The sequence below is a fragment of the Lonchura striata genome, chromosome 6 (assembly GCF_050655825.1).
Source record: "Lonchura striata isolate lonStrDom1 chromosome 6, ASM5065582v1, whole genome shotgun sequence".
Classification (NCBI taxonomy): domain Eukaryota; kingdom Metazoa; phylum Chordata; class Aves; order Passeriformes; family Estrildidae; genus Lonchura; species Lonchura striata.
In genome coordinates this window covers 12,057,329-12,077,516 of record NC_140708.1, presented here as the reverse complement: position 1 = coordinate 12,077,516, position 20,188 = coordinate 12,057,329, and the positions used below count along the sequence as shown (strand labels likewise).

Below are 20,188 nucleotides of genomic sequence, written 5' to 3'. Positions count from 1 at the left end.
TAATGCATGAATATTTCCTAAACATTAAAAATTTACCAATGTTATTTTAATATTCTCAGGGAATGTAAAAGAGTATGATTTTTTAAAATGCCTATTTTATTGCTGTTTTTGTGCAGTTACTTTTTGTGCTGGTTACCTAGAGAACAAGAAAGAAGAAAACAGAAGTAAACCCAATTTGTCCTTTCTCTCTGCAGCAACATATTCACAAATCCAAGCTGTACTTATTCCAAAAACAGAATTTCATAGCCATTTCCCAGTAAAATTCAGGAATAATTCAAGAAACATTTTTATAAACCTGAACACCAAGAAGTGCTTTATAGAATCATTGAACAGTTTGGGTTGGAATAGACCTTAAAGACCAACACTTTCCACTCCCCTGCCATGGAAAACCAGGAAACCCAGACTGGGATCCTGAAACCCTTAAAGTGGAAAACAGCTCAAGAAATCCACCTAGTACCTATTCACAAAGAAATAATTCACTAAGATCAAGATTTTGACAGAAAGTAGCTTCCCACACTTATAATTTCCAAAAGACTTTGATGTTGCCTTGCAGCCTTTCAGTGTAGAGCCCAAATGCCCCCTTTCCACCCAGCCCCTGACTTAGGAAAGCAAGACAAAATGTGGAATTATGTAACACCACAAATAACAACTGCCAAATACTTTTTTAATCCTTAAGGAAGGCTTAAAGCACTGGAGGTGTCCTTCTATTATAGATAAATCACAAATACATCAAGCTGAGCCTCAGGCCCACCAACAGCACCATTTGGCACACACCTTTCTAAAGAAGGAAGAATTCCTAACAGAAATTCCATAGTAACCTCTTTCTATTCACAGTATGGAACCATGGGGGGATGCAGAGGAGAGAAGTAGATCTGCATTAATTTCAGTGGCCTAAGTACATAAAAGCATTTACTTCCCCATCAGCTGAATGAAAAATCTCAAATGTTCATGTAGGTAACAAAAGAAGAAAAAAACCAACAAAAAACGGTGCATAGACACACCATATCAGAATAAAGTTCCTGGAGAAAGCTGTCTCTGTGACCCTCTCTGGTTATTACAGTCTTTCTTGAGCCTAAGGCAAACTCAAAGGAAAAAAAAATCATAACAAATATATGCATATGTTGTAAAAATGGTTTTTCACAGTTCTTCATGATCATACAATGAAAAACCTGAATAGGTTATAAACCACTGTAAAGTAGAAGGGGAGGCTTATAAATTTGGGTAGCTGAAGATGATTTGAAGATACTGCCTATTGCTTTTTTGTGGCAGAAAACGTAACAAGAGGAAGCAGCAGAGCTGAAAGACACCTCAAAGTAACTGGATTCCCCATCAGCTGAGCCTCTGCTAGTGAAGCAAGAGAATGTCCTGTGTCTGTTAAGTACCTCTGCTCTAGAGAGACATCTCTGAGCATCACTTCCAACCCAGGCCAATAATGGCTTGAGAGGCACAGGAAATGTGTGAGCTTTCCTTCACAAGGCCATTCTGACACCTCAGATCTTCTCTGAAGAAAGGAGGGGAGCTGCTGGCCCAGCCTCAGTTTAGGCACCAGCTGCTCCATGACAGAGGACATTGATCTAACTAAAGACAGACCAAGTAACTCTGTGAAGCCACAAACCTCACCCTAATCCCACTTAATTTGATGAATGCAAATACGTTTTTACATCAAAGCTACCTTGGTTTTGTTCTTACAGAAACAGCATCATCATTGTCCCTTAGGAATAAACATCAGAAGGAGGTTGTGGAAGTCTTCAGGTATCAGTGATAAAGCCCTGTTCTCATGGACTTCTTTCAGCAGCATTCCAAAGGTATATTTTTAGGGATTCAATTACATTGGAGTAACTGGTAAAGGGAATTGTAATCACACAGAAGGTGAATGCATGTGTTCCTCTGCATACATACAATACCCACAAGGCTTACAAAATCCATTCACAATGGAGGAAATACTCTAAACGTATTTTAAGAGGCTCTGTCAGCAGTCTAACAGCAAGACTCATTCACATTTGTAAGTCATGAGGAATAAGCTGTTTTCTGTCCATGCTGTATGAACAGATTTTGTTTGGTCTACAGCTCGTATTTAAGTTGTAAGTAAATAAGTCATCCTGGCTGAATTAGCTAACAACCCCTATTCATGGTATTGAGAATAAATATTTGATTGAATTAACTCTTTGCAGGTTTTTGCTAATGTTTACACATACTAGAGCTTCATGTTAAAAAAAACCCAGGATATGGAGGCTATTTAACAAATTAGCCAAACATGTTCACCTGGTGGAGGAAAAAAAAAAAAAAAGACAAGGATTCAAATATCGAGAAAAGAACTACAAGCCAGCTTCTAGAATTAGCTTGAACATGATGATTTGTTGACACTCTCATTCAAAACCAGATTGGACAGGAGGATGGAAGATAGTGAATCCTGACAAGTTGAAATGTAAATTAAGATGTTTTGTCTTTACACTTGCCTCCCAGAGAAACTGCTACAGAATAACAACTCAGGCTTTAAATGATGTTCACACCTCATCTGCAGACTTAGAGAGTACAATAGCACCAAGGGTAGATTGTTATTAAACAAAGAGGTGCCTGGGAGCTGGAAATCAATACACTAAATCATAACCAAGACATTATCATTTTACAGCATTTTGGGATAATTGTACACCAAATGAAACCCTATGGAAGATTATTAATAAATGGCTGTTTGGCATTACATACTGCCTAAGCTGAACTGAACAGGCTATTTCCAAAACTAAAGCACACACTTTAGTCTAAGGGGGGAAAAAATGTCATTCTGTAAACTGCAGCAAATATTTCCACAAGGCTCTGCAGCCACATCCCCCTCACCCCCTTAAGCTGTCAGGAACTGTTTCCCAAAGCTCCCAGAGGAGTGTGATTATTAAACTAAACACCACAGAGCAGAATGCAAGCTGATCTCACTCTCCATACTCCCATTAAGGGATGGCAGAGAAACATTAACTATTCCATCCCCGGTGGCATTTAAATGTTCCTCTCATTCTGTCACACAAAAATAGTGGAAAACAGATTACTTTTCCCCTCTTTTCATGTTTCTATCCATGAAAAATAAAGTTAAGAAGGATTTATCTGTGCTACAAGCCCTATTAACTGTTCACCCTCTCCTCTATAGCATAATCTATTTATGTAACATTTTCTAAAACTGTATGGAGCAAACTTTTCCAAGGAGCAGCAGGCAAGTTAATGACTTGATGGTTCTTGTTACACCAGGTTTAGGACAATTAGAGGTCTTGGCTGAATGTTTGCTGGAGTAAGCCTTCCCCTGCATAAGGTGCAGATGCACAGAATTTTTAAAAGAGAATCAAAGGATTATATTATTATATGACCTTTCAGACAGTCAAAAACATGGGGCACTTGTAGGTGTAACCTTGATCAGTTTGGCATAAAATAGGCCTTTCACTGTATTGCAAGGTTTGACACAGCTGACTAGACTGCAGCTCAATGTACAGAGGAGAATTAAAATAAATTCCTATAAAGATGAACATTCAGCATTTAGAAATTCTTTTTAAAATGCAACCCAGATGAAATACTAAAAAGTCTGATTTAAACGCAACATTAACATTCTTAAAACAACCAAGTACCTAAGCAGTGCTTACAATCACCACATTTTAAAACTGAAATTCTATTTATAAGGTATTTCTGTTGAGTTTCCAGTTACTTTCTTCATTAATAGACCTGCAGAAAAACCACTAACAGGAGAGCAAGCTTCCACAACAGCCTTTTAAAGCTAATTAGGATATAGCAAACCTCATTCTACACAAGTTCAGTACTGCAAACTTCACAAATGAATCGCTGTGTTCATATACTTAATCCTCAAGATCTCAAGTTATTCACGTCCTCCTTGGCGTTTGTAGGATTAGAATCTAAGCATGTTGCTTCCTCCCTCTCCCATCCTGTCAGTAAACGTGGGATCAGGGCTCAGAACATGCCTGATTCTGTTCTCCTAATCTCCAGTAATCTTCTCAGTGACACAGTATCTGTTGCAGAATATCGGGAGGCCACATCAAAGTGGAACAGTGAGTGGAAACATGAAGTTACATCCAAATTTATCAATGCAGGCTCCACATGCTGCCAAAAGGTAAAACAGTATCTATGGACATCTTCCAGTAGCACTAAATATTAAGGTAAATATTACCTTAAAGTCTGTAACTTCTCTCACAAAGCTTATTTACAAATGGTACAGGTTGTGCAGCCCAGATGTGTTGCCACTTTAGCTCCTGACAGAAAAGTCCAGGTAATTCATGACTGAGAAAACTCAACTAACCCACTGCTGTACACAAAGGAGGGTTTGTACAAACATACAGAGTTCTATAGCCTGAAAATTTAATGGGTGGATTCAACCAGCAAACCCTCTACAGCATTTCTAAGGGGTAGAGAATAGAAAAGACCATCCTCCTTCAAAGTCACTTGTGTCATCAGGCAGCACAGAGAGAAGAAAAATAGCAAGACAGTACATTTTGGCCACATGCAATAGAAAGCTGGGGTTGACACTCTACAAAGGGCATTCATTCCCAGCTGGAAAAAAAATGTGTCTGTCTGTGAAGGTCTGATCAACTGCAGTGACTGAAGCAGATATGAAAAGGTTATGAAAAAGTTCAACAAGGTGAAAAAATGTGTGAGGACTGAGACCTCTCAAATGTGAGTTATGAAAATATATGTCCAAAACCCACCTTTAGCTCAGTATTTGCCTAATACAGCTGTTCTGCTGTCTGTACTGCCACAAGGTCAGATCTAATTAAACAAACCAGAAAGACTATCACTGGCTTCAGTCCTTGCTGAATATATGCTGACTTTTACATACATAGTATATACACGCACATATATAATAAATGCTGGAAAAATCTAGATCACATTCATTAAAATATATATTTATATATTTATTATATATGTATTTTTTAGAATTTCCAGGATTAATTGATTCACTAACAGACATTTTATATTTATAGATAAAAAAACCTCAGCTTTAATTAAGGAAATACAGAAGAGCCTCATCTTTCATTAATCTAGCTCTGCTCTCAAGAGGTTAGCTGCCCATTCAACATCACAGGTTTTAATAAAATAAATATTTCATTGAGTGAGAGTGATATTTCCCAACATCTCTCCTTGGTTATTGCTTGTTAGGCAATTACATCAAACACTGCTTATACAGGCAGAGAATGGTTGTGTTCAATTTTGTGAAGCTACGATCTTATTTTAGAGAATGTTCTTTAAAATTCAAAATAGGACAACAGTTGTTGACAGAGCTTAGCAGGCTGTTCAAGGAAATGTAGCATAGTAAAACTATGCTGCTTTTTAAATATTTATATCTTTTTAATCCTTGCAGCAGATAATCCTCTTTGCAGTGGGCAGGAACATGAACACCCGTGATTGCTAAGTCCTTGCTTTTCAAAATTTAGATTTGCAATTTATTTCTAGCCCAAAATTTGAATTAAAGTATTTCTTAAAATTTTACTTGGATCAATTTACCTTCCATAAGCAAAGCGCCTGTCTTTGTGGTGGTCCCCAAAAGTATCCCACAGCCTGAGGGAAACACTCACTTCATCCACAACATCTCTTGAGCGTTCAAGGACCTAGAAGAGAACACACAGAACATTCTCTTTCCCTCCATCAGACAGTTACTTTGCAATTCACCCCATCAAAAAGTCCAAAACATACTAGATCAAGGGTCTATTGCATAGTTTTTACCAAATGATGTATCTTATAAAACAGGCAGAATATTTGTATCCCTAAAAATAGGTTTGATAAAGAAATTACTTTAGAACAAGAGGCGTATGAGGGCATGGCTGCAGCAGAGGTCACTCATAAAATGCTTGTGAGCTCATTGCTGCATCCTGGCAGGGTAAGGCTTGCCAGGAAACAATAGCAGCACCTCACAGCATGCTCTGCACACCTCACACACCTGCAGCCCTTACCTCCTGGCAGACACGGTACTGATCAATGGCCCAGACGGTCGGGACGTGCGTTGCCAGCAGCTGATACTGAGTCAAGGTTGTGTTGCAGGCTCTGGCACAGATCAGGCGAGTCTTTCCCACTGCATTATCTCCAACCACCACACACTTGATAGTTTCAACGTTGGGTCTTTCGTAGTCCATGTCAATGTCCATTTATCAAAAACTGGAACAAGACAGTTAAAGTCGTTTTCTACTTCTGTGTGAAAACAGTGCTGTTTAGGATCAGAGCCTTTTACTTCCTCTTCTTGAGAGATGCCTGGAGACAACAAACTCTTAAGGAAAAGTGTGTAGTAAACTGTCCCAAAGGAGGCCAGCCAGTCCTTTAAATACTGCTCAGTTATGCAAATACACAACTATTTGGACCGCAGTGGCTTTATGCTGCTCACATGCTATTTTCACTTTGGTTTCTGTAAACACAAGCCTGTTTGCAGAAGATAGATCTTGGTGAAACAAGGACAGCTAGCATAAACTTACCTCTTGCTAATACTTTTTATGCCAGGAGGAAAAAAAGCCTGGACATCAGTGGGTTCAACCTGAAGGATACCAGTATAAACCTGCCTTCTGCAATCCTGCCCATTCAGGATTTGGTTTAGGGCTGTCCAGACAATATTGCTAACAGCAAGTCACACAGATGGCTTTAGCACACAATAAAACTCACTTGTAAGACAACTCCAGAGACTGTTCGCTACAAAACCACAATTCCCATTACATCCTGCAAGTATCACACACTCTTAATTGTCCAAGGAGAAGTTTGTACAGATCATGGACTAAAATGAAACCAAAGAGCCAAGCAGGAACTTGCAAATATACTTATCTATACCTAGAAATTATTTTTGATGTGAAATGGAAAGTGAAGAGAATAAGGTTTTTGAAGATACTGTCCTCATGGAAAGATATTATTGAAACTGTTTCCTTAAATATTCCATGGCAATATATTGAACAAATGCCTGGATACAAAGGCAAGCTGGAAGAAATGGATATTTGAAAGACTAAAACCAACTCTTGCATGTTTACTACAGTCTGTCGTTTTCATATGTGGGATCATTGTTTGATATATCTGAATTTGATTTTCTAATGTCTATCAGTCTGCTGAGCAATCTGGTCTCTGCCAGGGAATTGTAATCAAGGAGAGAGAACAGGGAAAATGCAAGTCACAAACCCTTTTAGGAAGCATGCCTAATAATTATTTCAGCAAGGAACCTACAGCAATTTAATTGACAAAACACAGGCCATCATCTGGAGTGATGGTGTCCCTTTTTCTGAGAAGAAAGCACTACAGATAAAGAAATCAAATGACTTGTTTCAATACCTTTTTTAATATTCACATCTCATTCACACTTAGTTATAGACTACATATTAGCTGTCAGGCTGTTTAAAATAACACATCCAAGCTATTTTAGTGCCCATTTTTCATTGTCAGAGGCACTATGTTCTGATTTAAGAAAAAATCGTGTTTAGTAACTACTAGTCAAACACTGATTTTAACTGTATTCTTCTTCATTATTTAAACTGATGTACACCAAGAAACAAAAGTCTTTGTTAGAACTCAAGGTTACCCATTTAGATAAAATTTTGACTATGGACTGTGTGCTAATAACTATAATGGCTAAGGCACATTTGTAATCTTAATTTACATGTGGAGGGAGGAGTTGGGGACGGCACAGACAAGGTGCAAGAGTGATTTTTGTCACTACTCTGTCACACCGATGTTTCCACAGACACTGAATGCTTCTGGAAATGCTGCAGCACAGACTGTCAAAATAAGAATACATTTTGAAGTTATCCTACCTGAGACCAAAACGTGGGCCCAGACCCTTGGCATCCTGGCCCCAGTGCATGCAGAGCTCTGCAATGTGCCAGATTCAGGGCAGAGCACACGGCTTTGAACACAGACACAGACAGACAGACAGACAGACACACAGACAGACACACACTGGCCACACGTGAGCCCTCAGGGCCTCGTGACTGCAGCCTGCTGTGCCAGCACCGGGCTGCTGAGGACACAAAGCTGCTAAGAGACAGCGTTTATCCCTTCACCTGCCTTCTAACCTGCATCCTGACAGGTTACTGCTCTTGAGGTAAAGCACTCCAGAGGCTTCCAGCTCCCTGCTGTGATCCAGCCCCAGCTGCCTGCTGGATGGAAGCGCCCATGAGGCTGGTACCTGGGATGGCCATGGGCTCTGTGCCCTCTCTGTAAGTCCAAACACAGCAAGAGAACCAAGAGCTAACTCCTTGCTCCTCCTCAGCATCTTTGTTCCTCCTCAGTCACGAGATAAGTAAAAGTACAAAGAAACCCTTTTTTTTTCTCCACACTACAGAGAATGTGGCATGTTCATACACCACAGCCTCATAGGCAGGGCCCCAAATGAGTAGCAAAACCCCGAGAGCTTTCAGCATGTGATCTTAAAAAGTTTCAAGTCTGAGAATAAACAGCAACCCCCTTGACATATTATGTGGTATTAAATTACTTCATATTTTATTCATGCATGGACTAGACATCACAGATGGAATGTGGAAATGTTTACAAGGCTAGAAAGCAAAATGAAGGAGCATGGCTAGTCAGTGTGTCTGGTTGGTTTTAAACTACCAAGCAGAGATGCCAAATCAATTTTTCTTCCAACCCAATATTCCATTAAAAAGCTGTTACAAAGATTAGCTGTCATATTATATAACAATTTGATTTACAAATTCTTCCAAAGTTCTTAAAAGGTAGCTCTGCAAAAATGTGCTTCACAAAATATGTATTAAATACAAAGTCTGGAATCTTAAAAAATTTCAAAGAGGATAACAAAGCCAGCTTAAAATTAACAGGCAAATCTAAATAAAAGTAACTAGATAAATCAGAGCAACTATCTGAGAATCCTAGAAAAGGAACACGTGAAAAAAAAATATTACTGGGGTTTTAATTGTCCAATGTACTTAATAACTTAATTAGAGCAAAGTTATCACAGGACTCAGACACAGCATGCCTGAATGCCCTGCTGTAGATCAATGGCAATCTAATGAAGATATTTTTAGCATGACTCAATACTGCACAGGACAGAGATTAAAATAAACTGGCAATAAAAACAAAAGTAGAGCTCTGTGGCTATGTTAAGGAAAGTTCTTAAATACCTTCCAGTATCTATAATGTAACTATGTGTTAAAAATCCAGATCATTTAATATTGTTCACTAGTTTTCAGGAAAGGATTAAAGCAGAAATAGCTCCTGAAGAGACTGACAGACAGAAGCCCAGACAGATATTTAGACACCTCAAGTAAAACCAGATGCTAGCAACAAATTCCAGTATAAACAATTAGCAAAACAAGTTGACTAAATGCTTACAAATGTAGCCAGATGCCTTCTGGCTACTGCAATGATCAAAGCCAGGAATACATACAAGATCTAAAGAATACAACCACAGTTAGTTTTTTTAAGGTAGCCTCTAGGTTAAGATGGTGCTAAACCTATTATATAATCACACTGATTAAAAATGCTGAACATGTATTTACAAAACTAGGATTTAAAAAAAAATAAGACAACTAGATTTGAGCTCGAAAGTCTGGTAATAGCTAGGAAGACCAACTGGAACTGAAATTGAACTGGTTAGAGAAGAACAAAGCAGTGTATATAAAGATTTAAAAAAAAGGCATAACATTCTAAGATCAACGAAAAACTTGCTAAGACCAACCTACAACCAGCAACAGCTTAGTTTACCAGCAAAACAAAGCAGGGCAAAACTATGAGGAAAGTTACTGGACATGTGACCAGTCCCAGAAAGGGCACTGACAAAAAAATTCAGAGAAAGACAGAAAGGCCATAAAATGAGGGGCAGCAAGGAACCTACCTGGGAAAAGGTCTGATCAGAAATCACCCTTTCCAAAATAAAGGAGCACAAAATTCAGCTGCTTAAACCAGTTCTAAAGAAAGATGAGCAGATGGATGGAAATGGAAAAAGATACCCGTAAGAATAACACAGGATCTCAAAAATCTCTTAGGATGTTCTATTTTTACATTGTCACCTGTGATTGTTTGCAGATGAACAGAAGACACAGGCAGCCAAAAAAGCAGGAGATGTGAGCAGACTCAAGATCTAACATAAAGCCATTTAATTCATTCACTTGATTAGCAGTTCAGAACTACTTCAAATAAAGCTGATTTATTGCCAAAGAAGTATAAGGCTACTGTTTTGAACCACAGCTTGCAGATGGTTATGGTTGCCAATTTCTTTTCCTTTTGTTTCACCTCAAATTGCCATGGGCTGGTTGGTTTTTCATTTAGTTTTTCCTCATTGCTAAATGAGTTGTTATTATAATCACCATAAAACAGTTGTGGTTGCCATAGCATGCGAGTTGGCCAGCCTCAATAATTAAACACTCCCTTTCTGGAGAAATTTTCCAAAAGATCTGTAGATGAAGCACATCACCTGATTATCGAGTCTGCTGGTGCACAGAATAAACACAACAGACACACACAATCCCTCTAACTCTCTGTATTAGTGTATGTGCATTAATATACAATAGATAACCAGATCATAACCATGAACTTGTTTTAAAAATGCAGCATAATATATGAAGCTATGTTCTCATTTTTCTCTGCTAGAAACAAGGTGGGTGAAGATCCAAACCCAATACCAAGCTGCCCATGAAGGATCAGGAATCCACCCCTGTGGATCTCTAAATTGTCACTTTGAAATGTCCAGATGTTTAAAATCCTCACTTAGCATATAGAAAACATAACTGAGATTTTTTTTTCTCAAAGAACAGTAGTTAATTATCAACCCTTTTCAGCACAAAAAAGAATCACTAAGAGTGTGTACATTAATCAGTGATCATGGGATGATTCTGCAGCCATTTACTTCTTAGCTCTGTACTTATAGGACCCCTCAAAGCAAGCATTTTATTTAGCTCTTGTGCTAAGAGCAAACTCTTCAGATGATAGTTCAGAATGACAGCATGTAAGAACCTTGCTTGCTCACTGGAGTTTTTCTTCAAGTTATTCCATGGAAAAAAAATATTAATAATTTCAATCTGTGTCAAGTAATCTGACCAAACATGCAAACCAAGAACTCCTTCATACAAAGGGGGTGCCAACCACAATTAAAATGTCTCAGTTCTACTAGAGAAATCTAATGGAAATAAACATCAAAGTCTCTTTCAGTCATGACTTAATATGAATGGTGGGCATGGGAATTATCTGAAAAACTCAGGCCACCAGCAAGGCAATAAGATCATCAAAAATTATCTCCAAAACACACTTCCCTGAAACAATATGAAAGTGCATTTGTAGCTACTCCATATTTCAATCTATTCTGGAGTTGTATTTTTTAGTACGGTTTTGGAGTGACTCTTTCAGAGAGCCATTAGGCAATAACATGTCAAAAAAAAAAAAAAAAATTTACAAGACTACGCAATGCTCTTGCCTGCATCCCCAAGTTGCAAAATTACTGCTTGCAACCATGGAAACCAGAAAAGGAGATACAAAATGCCAAGTTCTTCAGGCACTGAAATCACTACCTTGCAGTGCAGAATCCCAAGGCACCAGCACGCTGGCAGGGATCAACGAGCACATGAGACAGAAAAAGTGTGTGAAATGTTCATTCTCAATATATAACCCACCATGTGCTGTTTCAGAATCTTGAGTGGATTAACACAGATATGCCAGGGACAAAGCAGGGGGAACTTAGTGTTCACCTGTGCAAGAGTGTAGAATTCACAGACAGCTCTGATTTGGGGAAAGGTTAAGGGCCAAAAGGTGGTTTTGTGGTTTGGCTCAATTTAATCAATGAATTTAGGGCCCCAGCAAGTATATTTGTGAGGTTAATCACAACATGGGATCAAGCAACAGATAAACTATCAGCGGTTGAAAGAGCATGACAAAACATTTTTACAAGGTGTACATTAAGATTAATATTTTGTTAAATCACAGGAGGCCTGCTGGGGAGACTGGTTTCAAAAGGAAAACTATTTCTGGTCAGCATCAAAGAACTATCTGGTGACAAAGGGTAGTAAGACTCAAGGTGGGATCAGATCACTACAGTCACCAGGGGACAAAGGTGGGCATGATGCATATCAGGCTGGATTCTTGTCCAGGATGAAGCAGCATTACCTTTTGCCATTATATTTAAAGTTCTGGCAATTTACATGGAAGGACTGAAGAAACTACCTCAGAAGGAAGAAATTCAAGATTAACTCTGGAATTTCTCACCTACTTGCCCTACCTGGTCCATCAGCAGAAGAAAACAACAGATATACCAATGACTGGGGAAGGAGGAAAAAATTTATATTCTAAAGCTGACCTGATTGCAAATGTGAGATCCTGGGCTCTCCCATGGGTAGAAAGAGAAGGGCTGCTGATGGAAATGTTTCACTGTACAAGGTGATAAATGATAAACCCTGGCTGTTGCTGTCCACAAGAGTGCAGGTCAACAGAAACACCTTTATCTTTCACATTGGCAGAACCTGGTTCTACCCTTTTTCTTCTGTCCAGGGATAGCTTAGGGCCAGTATCATTAAATAAATAAATCCTTCAGAATTCTGCTAAAATTTGATACAGCTGGAGAAGTTAAACACTGAGGCTGTCATCAAGAGAGACTCCATTTGGCTTGCCTGAACCAGCTTTTTCATGTCAGCTTTTAAGCAATAAGCATCAGATTCATTTCTGGATGCTACCTTTCTTTTTAAAGACAGAAGTTCTCAGAACCTTCCATTCAGCTGCCATAATCCCCACTCTATCCCTCAAGTTTTAAAGGGAGTGAAAAATGGACCACAGCTTCACACAGAAATGAAAGGAGCAGCCCCTAATATGGTATAATGTTGAAGATAGAACAAATGTCTCTAAGTTTGCTAGAAAACTTCTCAGTCAAATGATCACCACAACCCTCACAGAAATTGTACAGACAGGGAATAAAACTTCCTGGTTTGCTGCATCAGATGCTGTCACTCTGCTTTTTCTCTGCCTGCATGACTCCAGATTTGTTTGTTTCTGTTAATTATTAGGATCCTTTGTCAAGCCCAGTTTACCTCTGTGATGACACAAAAACTTTTGATCACTAAGAATGACCATTTCCTCAGATGCACAAAAATTAGAGATACTTGTAAAACCCAAATTCTTCCTACATAACAATGTAAAACAGACTGCCCTCTGCTGAGGGTAGACAGCTCAATAGCTGAGAATGAAAACATTCAATTTTAGGTACAATAACAGATTCTCCTGAGCCTCCTAAAAAAAAAATAATGCAGCTCACAAGGGCCTGTTTTTGTATTATACACACTCAGACTATCAGACCAAATAGAGACCCAAATGTAGAGGTCAGCATTAGACTTGAGCTCTGTCAAGTATCTGACAAGTTCTTCAGGAAGACCTGAAGGGCAGAAATCAACAAGCTGATTACAACTGAGCAGCTTACATATTATTTTGACCTGTGACAAACCTTGGGATATCCTTTGAGATGAGATCATCGCCCTAGAAATTAACCCACATGGCAGGTGAAGGACATTTAACCATTTCAGAAACCTCACACATGGGAATCTGGGATGAGTGGTTTTTACATGGTGGCAGAGCCTGAAGCACTACCACTCCTCCCTCCAGCAATTTTCCAGAGTCTACTACACAAGGCAGTCCCCTGTCCCTCCTTTTGCTTCTTCTTAGTGTGCACAGAGACGTGGAAAACAGTGCCCATAATGGACCCTCCTCTGGAAAAGGGGAAACATCCCTAGAGCTGGCACATGACTGGTTTAAGGCTGGCACTTTAGCTTTGCCTATGCATCTTGTGAGGATTCCAGATATACCTGGCTACAACTGACTGTTCATTCCACTCGCCAGAGATAATGTTAGCAGACACAAGGGACTAGGCAGTGACCAAGATCTGGCATTGCTATGGGTCATAATCTGTCACATCATCACAAACCAAAATTAACTGGGCCTGACAGGAATTAAAGTGGCTGAGAACCAAGTACCTAAAGAATGGACAATACCTATTGATGGTGATAACCATCACCAAACAGCTGGCACCTTTTTAAGCAGCCACCCATAAAATGCACAAATTCCTCAGATCAGTCCACCTTCTGCAACAGAAAATTATGCTGCAAGAGTTGAATAAGGGTGCACCACTAATAGCATGTTAATTAAGCTCAAGAATACATTTCTGAAGCAAATTTTGCATGGTTGGGTTCACATCAGGTACAGGCAGAGTGCATAAACAGAATTTTGAGAGGGAAGGTGTGCCACCCACCAGTGAATGATAACCAATCAGTCCATGGGACCAGACTAAAGGCAGTTTTTGTCCCTGAGCTGTGTGCAGTGTGGACACTGAGTCCTCAGCACCAATTTTTTCATTCCCAAACCCCTGCTACTGCACCACATGATCCATTAGTGTAGACAGAGCATCAGGTGCTCTGTATTGGTATTTGAATTAACATAACTGGGACAAAGCTGCAGCTGAATCTTTAGGGACTGCCATGCCCAAGAGTATCTGGGATAACATAAAACTCAAAGTTTAAAGGAAGATGGGTCCCTGGAAAAGTCTGACTCAACACTGCTTGGTTTCATGATAATAAACTCCATGAAATGCCTGATTTTACTCTTATGCAATGAAGATGTATGTGCAGTATTAAACTACTGATACTTTAGCAGAGGTTGTTAGTGATTGTACACACACATGAAATAGGTGTTGACACAGTATGCTCTTCCTAAGCAGTGTTCCCAACAGTACTGAAAGAATAACAATAACCACCAAATAAGGCATTCTCACAACTTTTGCCCATTTCTGTGGGGAAAATATGTATTGAGCCTCACTAGAGCTACAAACATAGACTATTCCAGAGACAATGGTGACCTTCTAGCACAGAGAGCTGTTGAATTCACTTTCTGTACTTGTTCTCTTTCCAAAAGATAGAATCAGGCTCTTGCTTCCTGAACTTTATGTGACATTTCTTAATCATTCTCTTCTTTGTTAATCAGTGATCTTAGAAAGACATTATATGTGCTTTTATTCATTCCCAGACACTATTACAACTAGGAAACTACCAAAGGAGACTGAGACCTCATGACAACAGGAACAAACCTACCCAAGGACCTAAACACTGACTGGAACAGCAAACTCTTCAGGATGGCAGACTTCTGGTAAATGCTATTTTCAGATTGCAGGTCAAGTTCTGCACTTATGTCTCAAATGCAAATCCAGCAACATTAACAGAGTAGTGCAGGAGGCACATAGATGGAGGGTTTACTTCATGTGATGTGATGTCTAGTGCCACACAGAGACTCATTTGCAAAGAAAAAAATAATTTAAAGAAGAAAGAAATTGCTATCTTGTGTCTCATATGTCAGACAGAAAGCAGAGGAAAACAGAAATGTAGAATAGTGTTGGATAGGAGGCAAAGGGAATCCATATTTTTATTTCATGACCTGTCTTTAATGCCAAAGAGTCCCAGCTATGACCACACACACTGCAGGTGCACCAATTATATATGTGCACCACTCACTCCTTCAGCAGAAAAGTTTTGAACTCTTTTATGGAAACCCAATCAGTGATCCAAGTATACAATCACCCAGTCTCTGAGCTGCTCTGCAAGTCTGCTGTATGCAGCAAAGATGCCTGAGATTCTCCTTTCCCCTCTTCCCAAGCACATACTTTGCTCTACAATGTTTGTATACTTTTCTGGCAGGATGGAAGGGAGCAAGGAAGGAGCATATCAAACACCTGTTGCTCCTTTGCTTCTCCTCCTTCTGTCCTTTCATCCCCTTCAGCACAGGATAACATCTGGATAAAGGATTTAAGTATCTTTCCAGCAAATAAAATGTACTAACAAGGAATCAAACATCAGGATTTACTGGTCAAGTGATCAGATCTTCCTTTCAGCCTAATGCTTTACAGTATTTATGAAGCTTGTAGTTTTAAAAGGGCAGGAGTTTTAGAAAGCTTCCAAGAGCTAAAATTGATGTTTATTTCTTCTTCGATAAAAATCCTGCTGCATATCTGAACCTGTCCCAGATCTTATGCTTATTAAGTATTACATCACTTAGATATGAACCTGTCCCAGATCTTATGTTCATTAAGTATTATGTCACTTAGATAAAGAACCCTAGTACAAATACTGAACTCACTTTTTTTTCTTCTTTAATAGTGTGTAGATGCACTGTATGTCTGAGACATGGAATCAGGTGTGCAAATGCAACATACACAGAAAGAAAAGAATAACATAATGGAAGAGGACCTCAGAAAAATACTGGAAAGAAATTAAGCCATTCCATTTCCATGAGGTGCGACTCCTGATCCTGAAATACACACTGTACTGAAATATTACTGCTTACACTAAGCAGTAGTGACAACTCTTCAGCATAATCCTAACAATGGTAGGTTTCTCCCTACATGCATTATTTTTGTCTAGAAAGACCAGCAGCTAAAGGACTCCCCTTAAGCACACTGGAAAAGCTAATTTCCACCTCAGCTTCCAGTAGAGCTCAAGCTATTACAGCTCAAGCTGAACATTTGGCTTCAAGTCAGCTGTGTGTCCTGAAATAGTACACAAACTGAGGATGAACAAAGTCATTGAGACTATTCTGGCATCACTTCCTTGCTCTTGCTGTGACCATATGCAGAACCTCAAGGGCTTTCTTTTATTATTATAATTTTTAAACAAGTATATTGTTGTCTTCAGAGCAATGTCTTGACCAACAGAAGGCAACTCCTCCACCTAGTCTCCCTCGGTACGTCCAGTGACTGATTTCTCTTTGCTCACGATGTCAGATGCCACAATACCTACGAAAGGTTGACTAAACAAATAAAAGTCTACTACTGTTTGTCTCTATAGCCTCTTTCTATGGTCCACAGATAGATCCTGATATAGACGCCTGATAATCTTCACCACAAGACTCCCTCTCAACAGCCTCCTGCTGTTGTCAGCAACTCACAGCAAACTCCACAGACACAGCAGAGAGAGAAAGAAAGGGGAGAGAAAAAAACAGGGGGAAAAGATATCCTTCGGGTTTTCTCTAAGTGACACTCAGAAGTACCAAGTGCCAGGAGGTTTGTGCTTCCCATACACATCACACCCGTCTATTTTTGCCTTGCACCTCGTGGCCTCGCTGGAAAAGGAAGCCAGATCTGCTTCATCAAGGACTCAGCCCTCCTGTCCTCGGAGGAGGGGAGGATGCCACCACCTCCTGCTCTCGGACGGGGCAGGAGAGCACCTGCGGGCAAACGGGACGCGCGGGGCGCCGCCACCCGCCCCCTGCGGAACCTCTGGCGGCCGCCCCGCCCCGGCCCCGCACACCGGCAGCTCGGAGCGCGATCGCGCCCGGGCGACGCGGCACCTACCCGGGAGGGCGGGATGCCCGGAGGCCGGGGTGGGTGCAGCGGGGCTGGCCCCGGCCCCGCGGCACCGGAGGGGCTGGCGGCCGCCGCCGCGCCCCCTCGCCGCTGCTCCTCACGGCGGCGGGGCAGCGCCCGGAGCCGGCGCGGCTCGGCACGGAGGCAGCATCGCCGCCGGCGCTGCTCCGCCCGCCCGGCCCCGCGGCGGGGTCCCGGCCCGGCCCGGCCCGCCCTGCGGCGCTGACTCGGGCGGCAGCCGTGACGTGCCGGCCCCGCGGTCTATTTTTAGCGCGGCGATTGGATTTCATTCATGAAACCGCGGCCGCGCGTAAAGGGGCGGAGGATGGAGCCGCGGCCGCATGCCCGCCCGGCGGAGCGACCCACGGGCCGCAGCGGGGATGGCCGGGGCGCGCCCCTGCCCCACGGCCCGTGGTGCCTTTCTGTCACAGCCTCGCACGGTAAAAGCTCGGACACGAAACCACTTGGAAGCAAAGCAACACCTCCCCATAGGCAGTCTTTATACGTATACACTGTAAATATTGTAAATACATTCACAGTGCAAAGGTCCTGAAAGCCTCTCTGGATGATGCCCTAAACTGGGCATGAGATTTCTTACTGAGAGTGCTGCTGATAGCTTTTAAAATCACTTCTCTCTATTCTCACTAATTTTTGAAGCCTTCATGTAAAATACACACATCACAATTAAACCTCAACCTCCTTTTCTCTTACAGTGGTAATCTAGACTCAGTGTTTTCAAACCAGTGAAAGCAGCCCAAGGTTCTGTGTGTTACAATCCAGACCTTGCTCCCTGCTAAAACAGCAGTCTCTGGCTCCGTGTTTACCACTTGACATCAACAAAACTGCCACTAACCAGTAAGGGGCATGGGCACAATTGCTGCAGCTAAGGAGAGTTTATGACATAGCTGTGACTAATAAAAAGTAGTCACTATTCAAAAAATATTCTTACTGCAACCTGGACTCACACATTGCACAGTCTTGTAGCATTAAGACAGCAATTTGTTGGAAAACGTTATAAAGTTGTTTAAAACTCCACATAGAAGAATAGTTATCTGTACCAGTAACAGGTTAACAGTATCCAAATGCATTTTGTTATAGTCAATTACTTACATTTTTCAAGTACTCAGAAGCCAAAGTTACATTAACCAGGTCAGACAGCAACAATTTTCAGTTGAGTACATCTATGTCAGAACAAATTACAGTTTGCAACTTTGTATGAAAGGAGGCTATTAGGGGCAGGAGAACAATGTAAATCATGGCAAATATTAAGTGCTATTTTTCTAGCTTTGCACAGTTTGGATGGACAAGACAAATGCATCAGAAAGTAAAACAACTCTCACTCAGACATCTAGTTACAAGCAAAGAAATATCAAGTTGATAATGCAGGCAACAAAAAGAAAAAATAAAAGTAAACAGATTTAAAATGTGTAGTTGTTGTAGGTTTCTAGTTGGGGAATAATTAGTATTGACTTTATGATTGTAGAAGGTTGATCAATTGTTTTAATATATCATTTAATACTATATTATACTATACTTATTAAGAAACTCAGTAACTCTTCCAGCTAGTCTGATACTGCTTTGACTTAATTGGTTAATCAATCTAAACACTATCTAGTGTTTAATTAAGAAATTACCTTTCGCTAAACAAATCTCTATGACACATTCTACATGTGTACAACATGTAGATGCAACAAGCAGAGATAAGAATTGTTTCTCATTCCTTTCTCTGATCTTCTCACAGCCTTCCCTGGGAAAGTGCCTGGAAAGTCTGTGCCTCCTCTCTGTGGCCAGAGAGCTGCTGCCACATGTAGTATAATTACCTTCTGTTTTTAGAGTTTCAATTTCTATGGGAATTTTTGTTCTCCACAAATGAGAGCTAAATTTTTCATTCTGTGCAAGAACAACAACCCCATGTATTCACTTGTTTCTCAGATGCAGAGTTTTTAGGAAAACAAAAAAACTTCATGTTCATCCCACTCAATTCAGAAGGCTGATCAAAGCAGTGTTATACAAAACATATTCCTTTTACTAAACAGTTTCAGTATGTCAATTTTTATTTCCTTATTAGTACATTTTTTCTACAGTCTAAATGATCACTTTCTGGAGAAAAATCAGAGCTAGAGCCCATGTCTCTGTACCTAGATTATCACTGTTGCAAACAGTGAGTGTTTATGTGAGAACAGGTAAATTGGCGTCATGTCAGAGAAAACTGGTACAAAGCAACCAGACTTGCCATGATACTGACTCAAGGAGTCTTGGACTTCAATTCAAAAAAAAAAAAAAATCCCAAACCAAGCCAATAAAAAACCCACAAACCTTAAGATCTGCTTCCCAGCTCTTTACAGAGTTTTTCTACAAGGAAAAAAAAAAAAAAAAGGGAAGAGGACAGGAAGAAAGTGTTATTTTTAGTGCACAATAGTAAATTTAGCAGAATACAGCAATGACAAAGATTAGTCAGGTGGTTAAAATGGGAAAAGTAGAAAGAGGGTGTTGCTTTTGATGGGGATAAAGAAAAGGTCTCAAGTTTCTCTCTTTTTTCCTGTTTCATGAAAGGCTTCTCCTGCTGTGGAAATAGGTACATGCTACTATATCAATTCCATTTTAATGACCATCTACAGCAATTTTTACCATTCAGTGCTTTCCCACCACAAATGTAAAACTTATTACATAATTCAGATTGCAGCTTTTCCAGCAAAGTATGAAATAAAACTCCAGGACAACCAAAATTCTCTAATACATAATCCTGTGTGGAAACATATTTACATTTTCCCAATCTTTTAAAACAAACAGTTTAGTTTTGACCATAAATTTGAGTGACACATTGAGAAGTGGTTGGAATGCATCTCTAATAGGGTGTAGAGCAACTGACAGTTTCTAGGCTTTGGTACAAGAAAGCACAGTAAT

At 40.2% G+C, this 20,188-nt stretch overlaps 1 protein-coding gene across 5 annotated transcripts in view; it reads right to left on the bottom strand.

Moving 5' to 3' along the window:
* RHOBTB1 (Rho related BTB domain containing 1) overlaps positions 1-20,188 on the bottom strand; it is a 49,113-nt gene that overhangs the window by 14,094 nt on the left and 14,831 nt on the right. For 3 of the 5 annotated variants that reach the window (XM_021535278.3, XM_085583200.1, XM_085583201.1), the window contains exons 3-4: positions 5,934-6,135; positions 5,488-5,591 (exon numbers count right to left, since the gene is read on the bottom strand). In XM_021535278.3, the coding sequence (XP_021390953.3) occupies positions 5,488-5,591; positions 5,934-6,125 (296 nt within the window). In that variant the 5' untranslated portion in view covers positions 6,126-6,135. Of the gene's footprint in view, positions 1-4,691; positions 4,753-5,487; positions 5,592-5,933; positions 6,136-17,272; positions 17,405-20,188 lie in introns of those variants that run through there. The other 2 variants (XM_085583202.1, XM_077784521.2) reach the window with 2 other exon arrangements.